Genomic DNA, 23,467 nt, shown 5'->3' with positions numbered 1-23,467 from the left:
ACCCCCCTGAGAAAGTGCAACCGGTGTTGCAAAAGCGATTTAGTATTTAACCAACAAGATTCAGAGGCGGAAGAACAAGCTCAGAGCGTTTTTTTCTCAAGAAAGCAGTCTTCGTACTTCATCTAGAACCAAGATTCATAATTCCAGCGATTAGAACCATCTATCATTCGGATCCACTCCAATGCAAAGTACAATAAAATTAATTTTTTCAAAAAGCTAAAAATGTATTTAATATTTACATATAAAATAATATTGGATCCAAAATTCTTGACAATAGTTATAGCTTTTTTATTTATTTCTGCAAATAATTTTTTTGAATGTTTAATTGAATTCAAGTACAACACATTATCTTTTATTGCGGGTTTGTCGTGCCATGAGATTTTTCCTCCTGAACAATGCACTATAATCAATGTTAAAATAATCAACTTAAAAAATGAGTTATCAGAAGTTTCAGCAAAGGAAAAATATATAGGATTAGCCAAGATACTAGTAAAAATAATTTGTGCAAGAGAGTCAAAAAAGCAACTATTTCTTAAAAAATACACTTTACCGTCAATTTTATAAGTTCCATAAAAGGACGCATTTTTAAATAAATGTTTTATGTTTTTAGTGACTAACTTATTATTTAATATCACTTCAGGATAAGCTGTATAAAGGACTTTGATTGAGATAGTTTATGTTCAAAATATTTTTTCGTTTCTAAATTAGCAGCATTCTGTTCTACTTTGATCGATTAAGGCTCCTGAGTACTCGCCGCGGCCATATTGAAGTCGTGACGTCAGAAGCGAGAAATTGCGTGAAATGACACGTAATTTTGTCCGACATGCCATTTGTAAATAAAGCCAATTTGGATAAAACAAACTAAGCAGATGACTTTAAAACACTTCTAAATATCGGTCACGACTATCCTTTTTCCGCCTAACAATCAGTAAATAGTTGTAAAAAGCATGTAAAGTGAAGCAATTGAAACAGGAAAACACATGGGCACATAATTTTGTCCGACGTGCCATTTCTAAATAATGGCAATTTGGATAAAACAGACTAATCAGATGGCTTTAAAACATTTCTAAATATCGGTCACGACTATCCTTTTTTCGCCTAGCAGTCAGTAAATAGTCGTAAAAAGCACGTAAAGTGACGTCTATTCAGACAGGAAAACACACGGATAGCTATTAAAAGGAGTGAAAAATGTACTTTTATGTATAAAATTCAAAGAAACTTTACTCGCGGTCCATTTTTACGTATTTGGTAAATACGAGACAAGTCATGTTTTTACAATGAAACACATAATAACAAAATGACATGCACGATAACATTTCATCGTCAATCTGTCACGTTTCACGTGTATTAGTTCTAATTTTGTCCGCGACGAAATGTCGCTACCATCAACGCGGAGTTCTCGGCTGAGGAGTCAGGAGCCTTAATTTTCTTATTTTGCTGCTGATAAGTGGCATTTATGCATAATTGAAAAATTTCGGATTTTCAATAGTTGTTTCACGTAATGTTTGGTTTTCAAATATATTTATTTCCGAATTCAATAACGTTGAAATTGCCAAATCTTCCGTTTTATAGCTTGTACAAATATTTTTATCAATTAATTCCTTAACGTTTCTATTATTTGATTCTACATTCCAAATACTTTCCATTCTTTCATCATTTTCATTAAATGAAAATTATAGATTCGACCTTTCCACGCCAATTTTCTCTTAGCAATAAATCTGAATCATCAAATAAATTAGAATAACAATGTTCTATTTTTAAATTCTGTGTATTATTGTAAAGTTTAATTGGACTTGTTTTTGCCATTACTGAAGCTGTAACATACTGAAAATAAAACAATAACAATACATGTCAGTAAAAATATTTTAATAAAATCCTGAAAACTTTGGTAGTCTATCATTAATCCAATGCATCGAATATAAAAATCGCGTACAGGACGCAAAAGCTGACATTAAAATAGGCCATCGACAAACTATTTGGATTAGATGTGCAAAGTCAACCCTTACAGAAGTTGATATTTATTCCCGTGAAATATACTCTCCCGCAGAAACAACGTTGAAACAAACTTCAACATACTATTTTTATAGTAATATCATTGAAAGCTTTTGAACAAGTCAATAACATTGCTCTAGAATAATCAACGAACACTTGGAGTGGCTTACGAAATTTGCTCATACGTAGCCATAATTTCAACCAGTGTTCAATTATCTCAGTTTCTTGTGATTCTGTTAGTAATTGATATGTTTACAAAAACATATTTTCAAAATGTATGGCAATCACGTGTAAAAAAATGCAAGCTGATCGTTCGACGTTAGACGTTAGTGGCATTACATAGTAAACGATTAGCTAATTCATGTTGAAATATATTACAATGTTAGTGGCATTACATAGTAAACGATTAGCTAATTCATGTTGAAATATATTAAGCATTTGCTATTTCAAGCAAGGAGAAAAAACAATAGATTAAAGCCTCGTTACTATCCAAATTATTACACATTTATTACTTAAAATATGTACTTAATGTTATCGATCAAAACACTTTTATCACGCAGATAGAACCATTGATACATTATCACAATTGTACTTTTCATTACTCGGCTGTATCACTGTTTTTTATACAAATATATATCGACGTCTCCTATTCATAAAATGCTAATTCCAACAAGAATGTTACAGCATTCCAATTCATGCTTTACTGCAATACGATGCCAACTGACGTTTCTGTTTAATAAAATGCCCACTCGCGCTTCCGTACAGTAAGATGTCAACTGACGCTTTTGTACAATAAAATGCCAACTCGCGCTTCCGTGTAGTAATTCGCGTATCTGTTAAATAAAATATAAAATATCCGTTTAATAATATATGTAGAAAAAATGAAACATGTATAATTAAAGTATAATATTTATGTAAACATATATAAAATTATGGTTTTTCACTAAGTTTTACAAATACGGAATAGAATTTGGAATAATTTTTCTGTCATTTGTATAAATCAGAATATAATTAGAAACAAGTTAATATAACACAATAATTAAAATAATTTTAAGAAAAAATTCCCGAAATTTTTTTTGCAAAAAATGTTCTTATAATGCTACAAAAATTAACAGTTTTGCATTTGAATTACGTGGTGTAACTATATTAACCCTTAAACACGTAAGTGAGTATGAGAGTATAAAGTTTTGAACACTTGCTATGCGAAGACGGAATGAGATAGGAGGTTCGGACCAAGGCGTAAAAAAAGTTTGAAATCTCCTCTTTCGATTGATATGGTTGATCAACTTTTTTGATCAGCTAGAATTCGAACGGCACAGCAGCAAAGTTTTGTTAGGGTGAATGCGACTCATATAGTGTGTAAGTAAAACTTTTTTCGTATTTTACATAAAAAAGTAGGGCAGTACGTTCGAACAGGTCGGTTTGCAGATGTTACTCGCATGTACTCAGTTTAAAGTTGAAATACTATAAAATGCTGTAGAAAAGAGTTTTTCCAAAATATATCATGAAACACATCAATTTTCAATTTTAAACACGATTTAATCAAAAATACCTCATATTCGCCTTGTTACATAAGTACATTTTTTAATAAAAATGGCAATAATATAATTTTTTTTGAAAGTATAAATCTTTAGATTTAAAACGCCATATTGTAAAGTTCTTCAAAGTTTTTTGTTGGAAAGATATATTTTTTTTAAAGGAAACTTTTAAATGCCCAAAAATACCTCATATTCTCCATGTTACATAATTATACTTTAAAAAAAAAATAACTTTGCCAAATTTTATTTTGAAAGTGTGCCTCTTTAGCTTTAAAACGCCGTATTTGAAAGTCCTTAATCGTTTTTTGTTGCAAAGATATAATTTTTTAAAGGAAAAGTGGATTTTTAACCAATTTTTCATTTTTGCTTAATGGTTTTGCTTTTATAACTTCACAATAAATTATTTTTCGGCAATGCCGATTGTGCAGTCACACTCCTGAGATTTTGAACTTTTATTTAAAAAAAAAAATCGTAGAAAAATATTAATTGTAATCAAAGTTATAGCTTCTCAAAGTTAAAAAAGTCTCCCAGACCTAAAAACGTGTTCTCGCATTTTACAGAATCGGTGTGTTTAAGGGTTAATATTTACATTTCCGACAACTTTTACATTGATTTAAGGGACATTAGACATTGCTGCAATGTCTCATTAGTATTTCGCAATATTCGCAATCTTCCGATTAAATATTGCTGACAATAAGATGTTGATACAAATATTAGTATGCTGTATGGGATAAACGCTTGAGTTGATATCTTATTAAACGCATACGCAACTCGCATCTTACTACACGGAAGCGCAAGCTGGCATTTTATTGTACAGAAACGCCAGTTGGCATCGTATTGCAGTAAGGCGTGAATTGGCATTATATTGCAGTAAAGCGTAAATTAACATCGTGTTGCAGTAAAGCGTGAATTGGCATGTTATAACATTCTCGTTGAAATTAGAATTTTATAAATAGGAAGCATCAATATATTAATAAATAAGATGTTATTATTGCAGCCTTAGAGTTATAAATTAAAAATCCTACTATATGTATGCAAAAAATATTGACTTCCAATTGATTTTAGCTGACGCCTTTATAAATTTATACCAAGAATTTTAACGTCGCTATTTAACATCAGGTGTTAAAGCCAATCCGTTGCTATATCGTTGGATGTCTACAAAGTTAATGGTATTACATAGTAAACGATTAGTTAATTCATGTTGAAATATATTAAGCATTTACCATTTCAAACAAGGAAAAAAGACAACAAATTAAAGCCTCGTTACTATCCAACTATTACACATTTATAAAAATATCATTTTAATGTTATTAATCAAAACACTTTTATCACGCAGATAGAACCTTTGATACATTATCACAATTGTACTTTTCATTATTCGGCTGTATCACTGTTTTTCATACAAATATACACACACACACACACACGCGCGCGCGCGCGCGCACGCACGCTCTCTCTCTCTTCTTCTCTCTCCACCTTGTTTAAAAAAAACTTTAAAGATCCTTAGGTGCATAACTAAAATAAACGTTTCGGTGTTATTGTAATTTATCAATTCAACGTGAATTAATTATTTATTTCCTTATAATTATAATAAATGTTCGAAGTGTGCTCCTCTTACTTCGATACACGTTCTTGCTCTTTTCTGTACATTTTGCGTAGCTCTTCAAACTTGAACATTACTAATTTCCTCAATAGTGCGGAATACTAATTCCGTCATCTCGTCAGCTGTCTCAATGTTGGTGTGCATAAATTTTTTCTTTTATTGCTCCCCAAAGAAAAAATCTCACGGATTGTAATCCGAAGATCGAGCAGGCCACGGAGTTATCAAACCTCTTCCAAAATGTGTAAACGAAAGATTAATTTTTATATCATGGATACAAATCTTACTAACAATAGTCATTATTACAATAAGAAAAAAAATTTTCGTGATTCATGTAAATATGTTATTAGGACCATTCAAGCAAATCGTTTACTTCACACAAATAAATATTACTTTAAAAAAATAAATAATACTTTAAAGAAATAATATTTTCTACAAACAATATTTATTTATGTAAAGTAAATAATTTGCTTGAATGGCACTAATAACATATTTACTTAAACCACAAAAATTTTTTTCAGTGTACATACATAGAATAACTTGCTTTTATACAATAATTTCTCGTTAATTAGATTAATTAGAATTAGTATTAAAAACATATCGTTTGTTTGAGACAAACTTTATATTCAAGTGTAATTATCCATTAAACTACTTTTAATATCAACTTCAATAAATCTTATTTAAAGGTATAGGGTGCGTTCCGTTTCTCGCATAATGCGCATAGACTGCATAGACAACCGTTCCGTTTCTTCTAATGCGCGCATTGGTAGCGCATGAAATCCTCTAGATTCTCCCCACCATTATCGCATGAGGAGCGCATCAGCTACTCGAAGTAAAACTTGTCGCAAGTTATGCGCCTGCGCATATGCTGTGAATTCAAATTCGTACATACACCATCGTAGACAATAATAGTGCACAATATTTAACCACATTGTGAAAAGTTATCCAGTTAATAAAAGAATAAAAAATCTCATAAAATTTCCTGTTCTGATGAATGACGAGGTAATAACACTATAGTATCAAACATTAAAATGAGATACAATATTTGTAATTCTTTGTTTATAGAGAACTCTTCATTTTCATTATCACTATCAAAATCATTACTGCTATTAATGCTTTCAATCTCTTCATTATTATTTAAAACGATTGAAATTATTATACTCCACGTTTTGTTATTCATTATTTTGCTGCATATCACCAAACTGCATCAAACGCATTTAACCGTTCTGTTTCTAAACACGAATACTGCGCATTAACGGAACGAAACGCTATCCATGCGCGTAGCGCATTGTCTGCTGTCTATGCACTCGATGCGAGAAACGGAACGCACTCATAGTTCGCCGTTATCTCGATGAAACTTTTCCTCAATGGTTCGGAAGAGGTTCGATAACTCCATGGCCTGCTCGATCTCCGGATTACAATCCGTGTGATTTTTTTGGGGGGGGGGGGGGAAGCAATAAAAAAAAAAATATTTATGCACACCAACATCGAGACAGCTGACGAGATGACGGAATTAGTATTCCGCACTATTGAGGGAATTAGTAATGTTCAAGTTCGAAGAGCTACGCAAAATGTACAGAAAAAAGCAAGAACGTGCATCGAAGTAGGAGGAGCACACTTTAAACATTTATTATAATTATAAGGAAATAAATAATTAATTCACGTAGAATTGATAAATTACAATACACCAAAACGTTTATTTTAGTTATACACCTTAAGATCTTTAAGGCTCCTGACTCCTCAGCCGAGAACTCCGCGTTGACGGTAGCGACATTTCGTCGCGGACAAAATTAGAACTAATACACGTGAAACGTGACAGATTGACGATGAAATGTTATCGTGCATGTCATTTTGTTATTATGTGTTTCATTGTAAAAACATGACTTGTCTCGTATTTACCAAATTCGTAAAAATGGACCGCGAGTAAAGTTTCTTTGAATTTTATACATAAAAGTACATTTTTCACTCCTTTTAATAGCTATCCGTGTATTTTCCTGTCTGAATAGACGTCACTTTACGTGCTTTTTACGACTATTTACTGAATGCTAGGCGAAAAAAGGATAGTCGTGACCGATATTTAGAAGTGTTTTAAAGCCATCTGATTAGTCTGTTTTATCCAAATTGGCATTATTTAGAAATGGCATGTCGGACAAAATTATGTGCCCATGTGTTTTTCTGTTTCAATTGCTTCACTTTACATGCTTTTTACAACTATTTACTGATTGTTAGGCGGAAAAAGGATAGTTGTGACCGATATTTAGAAGTGTTTTAAAGTCATCTGTTTAGTTTGTTTCATCCAAATTGGCTTTATTTACAAATGGCATGTCGGACAAAATTACGTGTCATTTCACGCAATTTCTCGCTTCTGACGTCACGACTTCAATATGGCCGCGGCGAGTACTCAGGAGCCTTAAGGTTTTTTTTTAAACAAGGTAGAGAATGAGGGAGAAAGAGAGAGAGAGAGAGAGAGGGGGGGGGGAGAGAAAGTGTGTGTTTTTTTTATTATTGAGCAGCCGTTTCGTTGCTCATCGTTGTTCTCCCGCCGCGTAGTTTGTCAATTCCGCTCCGCCAGTCTATTGTCCGTCACTGGTTTCTTTCTATAGACGGGCGCTTATTCGATAACTTTAACATCATATAGCATGGAACAGAAGGCTCAGATCAAAAAATGACTCAGGACTTTTCGATTTGGATTCGTGTCATCTAACTCATGGTATACTCCAGGTCCCTTTGTTTTGTTACATCCTGTATATATATATATATATTACAAGACAAGACTATATATATATTACAAGACATTCCACGTCAAAGGGATTCACCTAAAAATAAACTGTTTGGGATTTTTAAAATAATAATAAAAACATGTTAGTAGTTCTATCGTATAAGGTTCTATCGTATAAGGTTAATAATAAAAAAAGTCAGCATTATTATATGCCTTGCATCATAGATATTGAAGGCTATTGTTTAAATAAAAAAAAAAAAAATTTTTTTTTACATTTTTAGCTAAAATTAAAAAAATTTTAGAGACATGATTTTTTTAGTAATTTTTCTGTACTTTCAGATAAAAATATTAATTTTAGTTACAAAAATTTAATAGTATTGAAAAAAGTAATTTTTTAGTTTTAAATAAAAAAATAAACGTCATCCATTTTCAAAAATCTGAAAAAATTCTCACAAATATTTTAATACATGTAGAATATCGCACCATAAAGCAAATTTTGGGATCGCAATGGGATCCTCTCAAAAACAACTATTTTTTTCAATACAAAATTATAATTTTAGCCAAAAACTAGATAATATTATTTTTTATTGGCCAATTATTTAGTACTACGTAAATAATATATTTCTAACAAATAACTATAAAATAAAAAATAGTTGTGACATTTGCATTATATATTATTTAAACTTATTTTTATTTATTTTTTTGGAAAAAAGTTCCTCATTAAAACTGAATTTTTTTTAAATTAATTGATCTTTTCTCGCAGGAATAATCGCATGATATTTTAATGTACCCAGAATCGTTTTCGCTAATGCGAATCTTGGTTCCAAAAACTTACTTAATTTGTTGTGATTTGTCTTCGAACTAAGTATAATTGTTGTCACTTTCATATCATTTTCAGCCAACGTGTATCTCAGCATTGAGGATTACACTTCTTTACAAAGTAGCTTTTCTTACTAATTCTTTAAAATTTTCACCAATACCATCATAGAGACCTTTCCCATGTGCTGTAATGAAAAAGTGCCATTCGGCCGTATTATCAAAAAATCTCGCGCATGATAAAGCAAATTATAATTCTTAAATTATAATTATTAAATTAAAATTTGCTTTACCATGTGCGTGATTTTTTCGGTATCACGGCCGAATGGCACTTTTTTGCTACAGCACATGAAAAAGATCTCTGTGATGGTATTGGTGGAAATTTTAAACGATTAGTAAGAAAAGTTACTTTGCAACAAAATGCAAGGAAGTAATCCTCAATGCTGAGGTATTATACACTAAAAATGATACGAAAGAAACAACAATTATATTTAGTTCGAAGACAAATCACAATAAATTAAGTTAGTTTTTGGAACCAAGATTCGCATTAGCAAAAACAATTCCGGGTACATTAAAATATCATGCAATTATTCCAGTGAGAAAAGACCAATTAATTAAAAAAAAATTCAGTTTTAATAAAAAAACAAAACTTTTTTCCCAAAAAATAAATAAGTCTAAATAATATATAATGCAGACGTCACAACTATTTTTTATTTTATAGTTATTTGTTAGAAATATGTTATTTACATAGTACTAAATATTTGGCCAATAAAAAATGATATTATCTAGCTTTTGGCTAAAATTATAATTTTGTATTTAAAAAAATATTTGTTTTTGAGAGAATCCCATTGCAATCCCAAAATTTGCTTTATGGTACGATATTCTACATGTATTGAAGTATTTTTGAGAATTTTTTCAAATTTTTAAAAATGGATAAAATTGTTTCTTTTTTTATTTAAAACTAAAAAATTACTTTTTTCAATACTATTAAATTTTCGTCACTAAAATTAATATTTTTATCTGAAAGTACAAAAAAAATCCTAAAAAATCATGTCTCTAAAAATTTTTTAATTTTAACTAAAAATGTTAAAAAAAAAATTTTTTTTTTAATTTAAACGACAGCCCTGCATCTTTGATGCAAGGCATATAATATTTACTTTTTTTTATGATTAACCTTATACAATACATCTACTAATATGTTTTCGTTAACATTTAAAAAATCCCAAACAGTTTATTTTTAGGTGGATCCCTTTCACGTGGAATGCCCCATATATGCAATATTCAGGAGGAAAATATCTTATGGCACGACAAACCTACAATAAAAGATAATGAGTTGTACATAAAATCAATTAAGCATCCAAAAAAATGACTTACAGAAATAAATAAAAAAGCATCAACCGTTAACCCTTGAACACACCGATCCTGTAAAATACGGAAACACATTTTCGGATCTGAGAGACTTTTCCAACTTTGAGAAGCTATAACTTTGATTACAATCAATATTTTTCAACTTTTTTTTTTTTTAATGAAAGTTTAGAATCTCAGGACTGTGACTGCACAATCGGCATTGCCGAAAAATAATTTATTGTGAAAAAGTCACACTTCCAAAATAAAATTTGGCAAAGTTATTCCTTTTAAAAAATATACTTATGTAATATAGAGAATATAAGGTATTTTTGGGCATTTAAAAATCCACTTAAAAAAAAAATCATATCTTTGCAACAAAAAATTTTTAAGGACTTTACAATGCGGCGTTTTAAAGCTAAAGATTCATACTTTAAAAAAAAATTATATCATTGTCATTTTTGTTAAAAAATGTACTTATGTAACAAGGCAAGTATGAGGTATTTTTGATTAAATCGTGTCTAAAATTGAAAATTGATGTGTTTCATGATATATTTCGGAAAAACTCGTTTTTCTAGAGCATTCTATAGTATTCCAACTTTAGACAAAGTATATGCGAGTAACATCCGCAAATCGACCTGTTCGAACGTATTTTGTCCAACTTTTTTATGTAAAATACTCACAAAAAAAATTTCACTTACACACTATATAGGTTGCATTGACCCTAACAAAACTTTGCTGCCGTGCCGTTCAAAGTCTAGTTGACCAAAAAAGTTGATCAACTATATCAATCGAAAGAGGAGATTTCAAACTTTTTTTACGTCTTGGTCCGAATCTCCTATCTCATTCCGTCTTCACACAGCAAGCGTTCGAAACTTCATATAAGGTCTCTCAGACCCACTTACGTGTTTAAAGGTTAAAAATCTTAGGTCCAATTTTAATTTATATGTAAATATTAAATACATTTTTAGCTTTTTGAAACAATTAATTCTATTATACTTTGCATTTGAGTGGATCCGAATGACGGATGGTTCTAATCGCTGGAGCTATGAATCTTGGTTCTAGATGAAGTACTGAGACTATTTTCTCGGAAACAAACGCCTTGGGCTTATGCTTCCGCCTCTGAATCTCATTGGTTCTTCTTCTTCTTAATGATGGCCTTAAATTTCAGACTTGTCTACAAGTCTCAATGCTAGTAATCTCGTTGGTTAAATACCAAATCGCTTATGCAACACCGGTTGCAGCTGCTCAAAGGAGCTATTACAGTTCTTAAAATAAGGCAAAAATGATCAAAGTGAGCAAATTTACTAAAATATTTATAACGTCATTAGTCAACTAATAAATTTGCTCACTTTTGTAATTTTCATCTCGTTTCAAGAACCATAATAGTCCCCCTTTACTATTGTTTACTATCAAAAAAGAACCAGGAGTATCGATATATTAGAGAGAATACCGAACGCGCCTTCTGGTATTTCAGGACCAGTAGCGCCTGGAATCTATATTTCAGTCAATTACATGACTTTAAAATATTTTATTAAAATTATCTGGAAAACCTACAAACCTTTTCAATTGCACTTCAAAACTCTACAAACGAAATACAAACAAATCCATACAAGCTTCTTGTGTAATTTACCTCCGGTTAATTATTTCGGCTAAATACACGATCAAAAAATAATCAATTAATTACAATTAACAGAGTGACCTTCAAACTTTTCCAATTGACCTTCAAAACTCTACAAACAAAATAAAAATGATTTAAATTGGTGATTCCTTCAACCGGTATTTATCTTCGGTCAAGTACATACAAATGCTGCATAGTGCATAACCTCACATAAGAACCTATCTTGACGGACAGTCCCCCTTCTTAAGCGTTGTAAATGCGTCTTAGCGGACACTCGGAAGACTGAACAAGACGAACAACGCTGGTCTAGTTTTACACCGATACGTTCAATTCGGTTTCACTTTGGTGCAGGTCAAGTTTAGTGTTCTGTTTCCACTGGAAGTGGAGTAATAGCAAAGACAATTGATATTTCAGTAAAGCCAACTTAACTTTATGGAATATATATATATATATATATATATATATAAAATAGAATTTATTTTATATAATTTTATCTAAACCTACAGGTTTTTATTAAATTTCTATGATAAATTATATGCGATTTCTAACCTCTTTGGACTTTTTTACAACACCCAGCACCCACAAACATGGAATGAGATAAATACAGGTTGGCACTACTCAGTTTTAACTAGTTGCAACCGTTTCCACCGGATTCAATTCGCTGCCACTCCACTAGAACTTGTGATCAAAGTGAGACTGAACTAAGCTCAATCCGACATGTTTCCATCAACATTAATTTGATTCTACACCAAACTGAATGCGGCTCACAGCGGTAACACTGCTTACACTTCGCTATGCTTTTACGCGTCCCTCGAATGTCTCCTTACAACCAGAAAATCCGCAAGAGGCGCTAGTTCCTACCGGCATCCTTTGATTTGATAGATTTGACTGATTTGACATAGCCCTGCTGAACATGTCCGATTAAAACTGTTAGAAAGCTCTATTCAGTTTAGTAAAATTGAATTTTGTTTTTTAATCTGCATTTTCTAGTAAAACAATAACTTTCAAATCGGTTGTAAGGATGCAGGTCGACTTATGCGCTACCAAGCGGCTTAATGTTCCCGTGAGACAAAAATCTAAACGCGTAAATCTCAGCAGTGTCACTCCTGTGATGCGGATTAATGCCTCGGTAAAAACTAGACTATTAAAAACTGAAATCGTCAAAGTGACTTTTCATAGACTCGCTGTCAAAATCTCGGGATTGACTAAACCGATTTCATTCGGACCGGTCGCAATCGAAAACTCGTAAAAAGTTATTATAAAAGTATCATTAGAATTTTTTCATTATAACTTTCGTTTTCGAGTAAATTCCGAGTTAATTAAATCGGAAAATGGGCAAGGCAAAAATTCGAGATAAAGCTACTGCGGTAGCGCTTCGACAATATCAGTGCTGTAGTAACAAAATATTGACTTAAACTTTTTGACAAACTTTTTTTTTATACCTGGCGTCGCGACGCTACTGCATCGCTTGATTTTTTTTTTAAATGTTATAACTGTCCAATTTTTCAAAATTTGGAAAATTGATTTGTACAACTTTAATGACAACATTCCAGAAGATCATTTCTCTTCATTTTTCTTGTTTTTGTTTATTTTACACAGTATGAGAACGCAAATACTGGAGGGCGTTTAGACAGCCCAAGAGCAGTCCCAATAAGTTTATTTTGATTCGTTAAAGTCATGTTAAAAAGTAATTTTTTTATATACTAACAATCAATTAAATATGTTCCTTTTGTAGATACCACATTTATCTATTCCAAAAAAAATTTCCCAAAAATCGGTAATTTTTTAGCGTCAAAAAGATATATATAATCCTTTAAATAACGTACAAAAAAATTTTTTTGTAAATTCAAGTTTTTACTAAATAAACAAGCGTTTTAATAAATTGTTTTAGCAAAATTTTGTTGACGCACTCTGTATATAACTTTTAAACATATAATATTAAAATATTTTTATTTCTTCGGTTATACTTTCTTAATAATTATTTAAGGTTGATAAAAAAATACTTACAGATATTACTTTGTCCCCAATTAATAATTTACCATCTTTCTGGGCAACTCCACCATCTGTTATTCTTGAGATAAAAATTGCCTGGAAATGTTCAGTAGTTATACAGTAATTAAAATCAATTAAAGTAAAAATAAAAAGTGAGTTTTATCACACAAGTAAGGTTTATATACTTACATCGTTATTATCCTTAAATGGTTGCGAACCTTCTCCACCAGCAATACTGAATCCAAGCCCATTTTGGTCTCGTATTAATGTTGTGTGAAAAAGAACAGATACCATAGGTTCATTATCTTTTATAGTCGTTATAGGCTCGGGAATCTTTTTCGTCTATGATATATGACGTGTATATTACATTCAAATCATTAATGCGTATTTCATTATAAAAAAAATTAATATTTAAAATTGCTAAATATAAACATATTACCTTTGCAGTTTCATGAGACCCAGATGTATCGCCATTTTCTAAAGTATGTGACAATGCTGTAGATGAAACGTAAGATGTTGCACTTGGTGCTCTACTTGTACTTAAACTAGAGCATACGGAATCTTTTCTCGTTGGTGCCTGAGAATAATAGAGAATAATAAAAAAAAATTAATATTAATTTGCTTATTTGATTTAAGCTAATTTTTAATCACAATTAAATTAATGTTATTAAATAAAATAATACAGGATTTGCTGATAACTAGTTAAAATATTAAAAATTAAATAATAAAGTTAAGAAGCTGATAACTTTTAACTTAATTTAGTTCATTTCAAATAATTTAATTTTTTATTTCAATTAGTTATTTTTAAATATATATACTTTAATTTATTAACTATTTTTTCCAACTTAAAAATTTATCTAAATAAAAGAAAAAAATTGTACAAGAAAAAAAAAACATTTCCATACAAAAAACAATATTTCTTTGTATTTCATATAAACTTAAGAGGCTACATTTGTTTACCAACAATGGGTCTAAGAATTGATGATTTAAGTATGAAAGTGTTATAACCAAGCATTACAATGACCCGGCGCATGGCAACCGATCTCGGGTTACCATGCACTGGAAAGAAATTAAACTTATTGTCTAAAGCGCTATCGCAACACCGACAAACCTGAGAACCCTAAAAACCCAACGATAATTGCCCAAATTAGTTGCGACAACGCTGACACACGCTGACCACGCGGAAGTATCGAACATCGCACTTGCAATCGGCAATAGCCTTTCGCAATTGTAATCAATCATATAAAAACGCCAGTTGATACTTAAGCGGCAAACAGTCATTCCAAGCCTCGATACAAAGCACATCTTCCATCGTCAAGAAGTCAGCCACTAGCAGCAGCCACACCTACAAAGAGCTATGCATACAGCTTGGTCATACCGTTAGCACACACACACACATTAGTATCACTCGAGGTACCGCCATGAAGTAAGATTAAGGAGACTCAACTCTGTGAAACAAAAGCGTTCCCGATTTGTGACTCCCGTCCGTCAGCTTTTTTGGATCGCCATTTTAAGGACCAACTCGATCCAACTCGACCAGCCTGAGCGCAGCTTTAATTGAATTTGTTTACTATATAATTATATATGAAAAATTTTTTACCAGGTTGTTAATAAGGTTCACAGAATTACTGATCTCTGATGGAAAAATAGATGGAATAGCATCTTCTTTCAACTTGGGTATTTTACGTGGCACCGTAATAGAAGTACCATTTGTCACATGAAAAACATCTCGTAAAATGTCATCTTTCAGAAAATGCAACTCACAAATGCGGCTTTTTTGAGTAAATTCTTTTTTATCTTTTGCAATAATTCCGTTATCACGCCAATTATTAAATATTTTTTCCGTGTGAGTTTTAAAAAGGCTTTTTTTCTCTGCATTTTTCTTTTCTTTGGCGGTACATTCACGTATCCAACATGCCATGTTGATATAAATGTATAAAATCAAAGGTGTATCTCTTACTTCATGCAAGTAAACAAATTCAATTAAAGTCGCGCTCAGACTAGTCAAGTTGGATCAAATTGGTGACAAAAAAGCTGACAAACGGGAGCGTAAGCCGCAAAAGCGTTCCCGTCATAAATCGGGAACGCTTTCGCGGCTCGCGCGCTATGAAGTTGAGTCTCCTCATTCTTCCTTCACGAGTACCGCAGCTGTAATACGAGCTCGTGAGTATTATCTGACGTTTGTAAATATACGATTATATTCAAATGTTCGGACTGTTTTCCTTGGCCAACGATTTCAAGGGTCCTCATCCCTTCACGGCGTCTATCTGGCTTAGGCCCGATTCCGTACGCTAGCCGTACAACAAAAGAAATTATATTACTGATAACTTCATCTAATCTTTAAAAGCGTTTTCCTTAAAATATTTTAAAAAATTAACCAATGTATCTCAAAAATTAATTTAACATTTAAGCTAAAATTTTTGTATTCTGCATATAATTATCAAGTTTGTGTAAAATTTTTTTATAAATATCAAAATTCATTGTTTATAAATCTGTAACAATGCCCTCCACCCTTCCAGGCATCGTTCCCTTGGCGAACATCTGCTTACCACTATCCGACTGACCATTTATCGGACAGCTAAAAAGACGCAAAGCGTTGATAAATGCTCCCACGAGTACATGTTTTGCACGCGCGAATGAGGAAACAATTGCGGTTACTGAACCTATCTCGCTTCGTATGCGTATGAGAGGCTAGGAACACGATAGCATTGTACACGTGCAAACGGAACCATCACGATAGTCTTCCAATTTTTCGAGATTTGGAACCACTGTGGGACCGTTTCATCGCGATTTCAAATGATAAAAATTAAAAAAAAATTTTCTGTACTCTCGAAAGTTCATATAGCAAGCTCTAAAAAATAATTTTTGTTTGAGTTAATTAGTTTACTGCAAAAAATTACCAAAGTATCATTTTTAGGTTTCAAAGATGGTGTTCCCTTCTTAATGATTGACTGTTAACGTAAAAACAAATTCTATAAAAATAAAAAATTTTTTGAAATAATATAGATAAAGCAGTACTAAGGAAACACAATATTGTACACGATTAAACAAAAATGGCAGTAACAACTAGGATGTAAATAGAACCACATATATAAATTAACTTAAAAAGAACTTTTACAAGCAAAGCGATAGAAAAGTCTATAGAAATCAAACAAGAAAATAAACGCAGAGATTTATGTATGTAATCAAATCATTTTGGATTATCACATGTAATTCTGTAAATTCATGTTAATATTCAAACCAACAAATTTTTTAATCGTTAACGATCTTAGAATATGACACTAAAAATGATCCAATACGAGGATTGAAACGTTTGTATTGGTTTTACATTTAAAATATACATAAAATAATGTTTATAATATTTAGAAAATATAGATAAATATTAATAGCAACTTCCAATTTGACTTAAACAATCGATTAATTCATTTGTACGTAAAAATTTATTTTATTACTTAATTTTTATCAATTTATTTTATAGTAAAGTACTTTTCTACGTATCTAAATCTGTCATTACTGTTTATTATGCTAATTTTGAAGCCCATTTTTTACATGCTCTTTTTGAGTTATGTTACAAAAACATCAATTATTATAACATAATATAAAATATTATGAAAACTGCTATAACATTTAATAACAGACACTTTCTAATTTGTTTCATATTTATAAAGTTTTATTTTTAGCTTTTGTTTAAAAAATATTACCCAAAAACAAAAAAATAGTATGTTAATACTAATTTCCTCTATATACTTCTAAATATATACAATAATATTTAATTAGCTAATTTTTTGCAAGAAAAAATTCTGGAAGTTTATTTTAATTTTCCTTGTTTTAGATGTATGTAGCCTCTTAATTTACAAATAAAATATTAAATTTATTTGACAATGAGTATTTTAATTGTTTTATTATTTAAAGTAATCTAATTTTAAAAACATCACAACATACTAATTTAATACAAATAATCTTTTTCAAAATTAACTTTTAATTTAACTTAATTTAAATCTTAACGCAACTTTTATGTAAATTTTATAAGACAAATTTAAACTTAATTTAGTTTAATTTTTAAAAATATTAACTTATTCAACCCTGAATTAATGTAATATTACTCAATTATACAAAATATGATAAAATAACTGTTTTATATAATACCTGTTCATATGGTGGAATTATCCTTGTAACTTCCCTTATGATAACCAATACAAGTACACGTCCACATGCCTTCAACACTTCTACAGCATCATAATGATCTACATTTACTACCGATACTCCATTTACAGATATGACTTTGTCTCCTACCCTCAAACCAGCCAAATCTGCGGGTCCACCTGAATAAATGTATGGAATAAATTATTTATATAACATGTCATAAGCAGAGTCCGGATATCGGTGGCGTTTTCCCCCACTCTGAGCGGCAGAATATGCATAAGGAAATGGATCAATCAATTTCCTTATGCATATGGTTATGCAGCTATACGAGAATGTGTGCTTCTTACTTAACAAACGGTATATTATCACGTGCGGCCTTGCTCTCGCAACGCACGACATTCGGAGTGGGAGAAAACGCTACCGTGAGCCGGATTCTGGTAATAAACAAATATGTAATGACTATATAATAGTAATGCGCATATGTAATATTTATCACTGCAAATTTAAAATTATTCAGACGTAAAGATGAGAGGGCTAATATTGATCTTGCAGTGGTTTGCGACGGATGTTAGTGTCCAATAATAATATTTATGTAAATGTTTATAAACACTAGCTCATGAAAACTGTGCGCCGCATGTTTTTTAATTTTGAAATACAGTTCTCAATTTTAGGATCAATGAAAATATATCCTAATCCACTCCCATGAAAAATATCCTAATCTTATTATCGTCGATAATACGTTATATCTAAAAAAAAAGATTTTCCCTAACTTAGATTGGGTATTGCAATAAATATTACTACATGCCTCAGTAGTCAAATTGATAATATGTCTACGAATGCATTCAGGTTCAAATTCTAGCTAAGATGTTATTTTTGCAATAAATTTTTTACAGTTTTTTTAGATGCCATAAATATCAGTATTACTAAATTGTTCTTCAATTTAATTTAAAATATTACATATTCCAGTTTTAATTAAGGTTTGTATTTCAAGATCGATGAATATGCGATGCGCAGTTTACGTGAGTTAAAGTTTGTAAAAATTCACATAAAAATTATTATTAGACACTAAAATCTTTAAACCACTGCAAGATCGATATTGGCCATTTCATCTTTATGCTTGACATTTTCATCATTCTAATCTTATTGTTAAAATTAATCACTTATAAATGAATGTTTACCTTCAGTAACTCTTGAAATAAAAATGCCTTCATCATCGCCTTTAAAGGGCGTTGATCCGATACCACCAGCTATTGACAAACCTAGCCCACCTGTCGTTCTTTCTATATGAATTTCATATTGCTCTTCTCGTACTTCCAACGCTGGTTCAATATCAGATGTTGCATCTAAAATAATAAGTCTTTAATTAATCAATATACTTAAGAAATATATCACTCTGCTGTTACACATCATTATATACATTTGTATGTCAACATTTACCTTTCCTAATTCTTTTGTTTCTAATAAAACATTTATATCTTTTAGACATCTTATATCTTATATAAGTAATGTATCTTTTTTGTATAAAGTCACATTTATATAAAAAAATATTGCATATATAACAAATGTACTATTATAATTTATCAACTTCCCGACGCGTACCGTTGAGAGACACATTGATAACTGAATTAGAGATAAGACCATGAGTAAAGTAAAAGATATATCTTATCATGTTCCCTCTCCTACTATAAAATACAATCAAAATGATTCACATACAGAAAATCCTCAAATCTTTTATTATCATTTTTTAATAAAAACTTTTAACGATATATATGATAAGATCATACACACGCACGCACACGCACGCACACACACGCACACACACACACATACACACACACACACACACACACAATATTAAACCATTTAATTATTTAAAAAACAAATTTATTAATATCGTAAGGTACTCAAGGCCACAATTTCAATATAAACTAAATAAATAAATATTACTTAATAAAATACGTAGTTAAGTTTATTTTAAAAATAAATGCTATATATTGCAAATAGTTAAACAGGACTATATAAGAGAATTATGATTTTAGAACAAAATGTTTATTGTAGTTTTTTACTAAGAAGAAACAATATTTTTTAACTAAATACATCCACATATATGTCACTTCTAAATGACTAATTCATATCTATTAATTCCTATCCTAACTACGTTTTCATTTAAACAATCCCTCTATTTTACTAACTTATCTAACACAACGTATACAGGGTGTATCTTAAAAAGTGCCCATTAATTATATAGTGTTATTCCTCGCTAAAAGCTGAGTTGAAAAGTTCCAAACAATTTTTTTCTATAATTCTTAAGGTGTAACACCACTGTAGAATTTTTGAAAAATCGATTTTTTTTATTGCTTCAAAAAATACTTTGAACCTTCTAGAATGAAATAAAAAACGTCTTATGTCTGTTACAAATTTATTTTTGTGAAATTTCGCGCTCTTAAGCGTGTCAGACTGCTCTAAAATGACTACCTACAGCGCATCGATACCTGCTCGAAGGGTACAGCCTAATGACTCAAACCTATTTACGAGGAGCTAAGCTGTGATGATTTGCTGAATCGTTGCTTGGGAAGCTACACTCAAAATAACAACGTTTCAATGCTGCTGTATGGAACTTGGCCTCAAAATCTTACTCAAGCGGCAAAAAAGTATTGTGTGCAGCGACTGATTGCTGTGTGTACCTTTAATGACGATTTAATAAACATTTTACGGATTATGCAAGTTTTGGAGCTGGATATTGGCTACCAAGCATACAATTTTTGCCTTGAAGTCAATGCGATAAGGATCAAGCACGCCGAGCAGTCTTTGACAGATGCGACAAAGGAGGCACGCACCAGCATAAAATCGTCCCGGAAAGAAAATGAGGAAGAATACTTGAGTAAAAAAGGGATGCTTTACGGTCCTGGGATAGCAGATTAATGGTAAAAAATTTTTAACAGTCACATTTTTCATTTTTTTACGTCCAAAACACGTTTCTAAACTTTAAACGCGTTTTTCTCAAAACATGGTTTTTTAAAACGGCACGCAGCACAACTCAAACAATTTTCATTCTTTTTACTCAAAATTTTAACCGGTTCTTTAAAATAGCATTTCGAAGAGAAACACGTACAGAATTTTCGTTAAGTTGATTAGAACATCATTTATTGACAAATAATTGCCCGTTTTTTTCGTCAAAAATAGAACTTTTTTTTTAAATGCTTGCCAATTACTCAAAAATAAATATTTCTCAAATTCCGTACATGTTTCTCTAGCTATACTCATGTAGGTTAAGAAAAAATTTTTTTTTTTATTCCAGATTAATATCTACGATGGTTCTACTGCGTGCCGCAAACCACTTTAAAATAAACACGTCTTACGACAATGGCTCTAGCGTCGCCATTTTTTAATATTTTTTAATAAAAAAAAATTTATGAACACTTAAAAACATGTTTAATAATATCCTTAAATATTATTATCTTCTTACTTTTCCTTCCACGCAAAAAAAATCACAAAAAAACGCTTTATTTAGGCCGTCTACAGTGGTGTTACCTCTTAATAAAGCAATAATTATTTAATAAAGTTAATCCAATCAGCGCTGTCCTTCAGATAGATATACGTCGGTGAACCGTGCGCCTAGTAGTAGTGTAAGCGCTCGCCACTATGTTGTCAGTTACCTCTGCAATTTCGCACTTCCAATACCATACAATATTCTTATGCATTGTAATAATACGAAAAATTTCATTTTACATTGAGAATTATATTTCTTCCGTTAGAAGCATCTACTTATTAAAAATTTCAAGAGCTAGCACTCTCATTAAAACGTATAAAATTACACATGATGCTTACTTAAAAAAAAAAAAAAATTTTGCTTATAAATTATTTCAAAATTATTCTTTATAAATTCAAAACTCTGTGCGTCCTTTTACATAGAATACATAATCTTTTGCTTGTGATTTCTTATTTAAATGATACTTTAAATAATCTTTTAAGAAATTCTTTCATAAAATTTGTTCTGTATGTATTGTAATTACAGATGGCTTTATTACTTTGAAAATTTATTTCTGAAACAAAAGTTTTTACACAAAATGTAGGAATATTAAAAACCATACAATAAAACAGAAAACAAGACAAACTTTCTCATTATCAACATATGACATTTGAATAAGAAAAAAAATAAATTCTGTTTTATATTAAAATATTTCTTAAATAATCCATTCTATTATTCCAAACAGCACATATTCGCGTCCACATTGTGCATAAATTCTCTTTGATGTACTGCCTCATAAGAGAATCAAGCCAAACACAAATCTAAGTTTTATTCGCATACGTTTTAACATATACCTTTACTGAATAATAACAACAAATTTGCGTTTGTTGTTCGTTCACTAAGTGTATTCCTGTCTTTAGAATATTGCATGCTAGCAGCAATATGCAGTTGCAAAGGAATAATATTAAAGGAATAATATCAAAGTGGTGGAGCGCTAATGCACATTACCAGGTTAGGTGTTGGGTTCACTTACATATGTTTGACTAAAGGACAGCGCTGCTAGAATTAGCTTTACTCATTTATTACTGCTTCATTATGCATTACAGACAAAAAATGTTTGACTCAGTTTTTGGTAAGCAATGACATTATATAATCAGTGGGCATTATTTAAGAAACACTTTTAATATTTCTTTTTCATCTTTACTTATTTTTTTAAATCAGTCTTTTTCTATAACATTTTTTCATGTAGTGATTCATACAATCCTTTTTATCCTTACAAAACGTATGATATCAATTCTCATCCAACCAATATTTATCCCTTTCATCTAGATTACCGTATCTTAATTTAATTAATGCCTCGACTCCTTCCTCTATGCTAACTTTCTCTAACGTCTCTTTCCTTAAACATTTGGATCTTTCCCCTACTATTCTTACTTCCTTGTGTCTTTTATTAAACCTCTTGCTGATAAAATTCTATCCTTCCATTGCTTCTATATATTTCTTTCCCTATTATCTCTTCTTTTAATCCCAAGTTATATTCAATACTTCTTAATTCTTTTAGTGCATTTTTATATCCCATTTAGTCCTATTATATGATACCTTTCTTTTTCTTTACCATACTCTCACATCTATACAATTCCAATCAGCAGTTTCTTAAAATACTCGATTCAAAAACTTTTATTAAAATACTGTTCCCATAACTCAATACTCTTATTCTCCAAACCACTCTATATTCAAAATCAGTGAAATTATGATTTTTCTATATTTTAAATTAATTCTTAAATTTACCTTGCGTATCAAATGTTTCCATAGATTGTACTTGAGATGGTAAAGGTATAGAAGTCTCATCAACTTTTTTCATAAATGCCTATAAATATAAATAATAAATGTTATTATTAATTTCATATACACGCATGCATGCACGCACGCACGCACGCACGCACGCAAGCGCACGCGCACACACATTATAAAAATATTTAATACTACTAACAATTATCTTTGTTTATTGAAAAAACAATCTTAAGAAAAAAATTAATTTACAGAACTTATTTAACCGATGTGAAAATACAATATAAATAAAGTTCCTTAACGGTCATAGCTAGATCTTGGTGCTAATATTTATTCATGTGCTTTTATACCTTTTTAAATTCACCAAAAAAATTAAATTGTTAGTAACATTATTTTTAACTATTATGAATAAAAATAAAATTTCTCATTATATATATATATATAT

At 30.6% G+C, this 23,467-nt stretch overlaps 1 protein-coding gene across 8 annotated transcripts in view; it reads right to left on the bottom strand.

Moving 5' to 3' along the window:
* The window catches only part of LOC105202532 (protein lap4), a 190,931-nt gene that overhangs the window by 115,229 nt on the left and 52,235 nt on the right, over window positions 1–23,467 (bottom strand). For all 8 annotated transcript variants that reach the window (XR_005576583.1, XM_026139151.2, XM_039458965.1 and 5 more), the window contains exons 14-19: window positions 23,023–23,101; window positions 18,944–19,108; window positions 17,769–17,944; window positions 14,062–14,199; window positions 13,812–13,964; window positions 13,638–13,718 (exon numbers count right to left, since the gene is read on the bottom strand). Coding sequence is in view for 7 of the 8 variants with exons in the window: in XM_026139151.2 (XP_025994936.2) it covers window positions 13,638–13,718; window positions 13,812–13,964; window positions 14,062–14,199; window positions 17,769–17,944; window positions 18,944–19,108; window positions 23,023–23,101 (792 nt within the window). In the remaining variant the exon portion in view is untranslated. The remainder of the gene's footprint in view (window positions 1–13,637; window positions 13,719–13,811; window positions 13,965–14,061; window positions 14,200–17,768; window positions 17,945–18,943; window positions 19,109–23,022; window positions 23,102–23,467) is intronic.

Source organism: Solenopsis invicta, chromosome 16 (genome assembly GCF_016802725.1).
Source record: "Solenopsis invicta isolate M01_SB chromosome 16, UNIL_Sinv_3.0, whole genome shotgun sequence".
Classification (NCBI taxonomy): Eukaryota; Metazoa; Arthropoda; class Insecta; order Hymenoptera; family Formicidae; genus Solenopsis; species Solenopsis invicta.
This window is presented reverse-complemented; position numbering and strand designations above follow the sequence as displayed.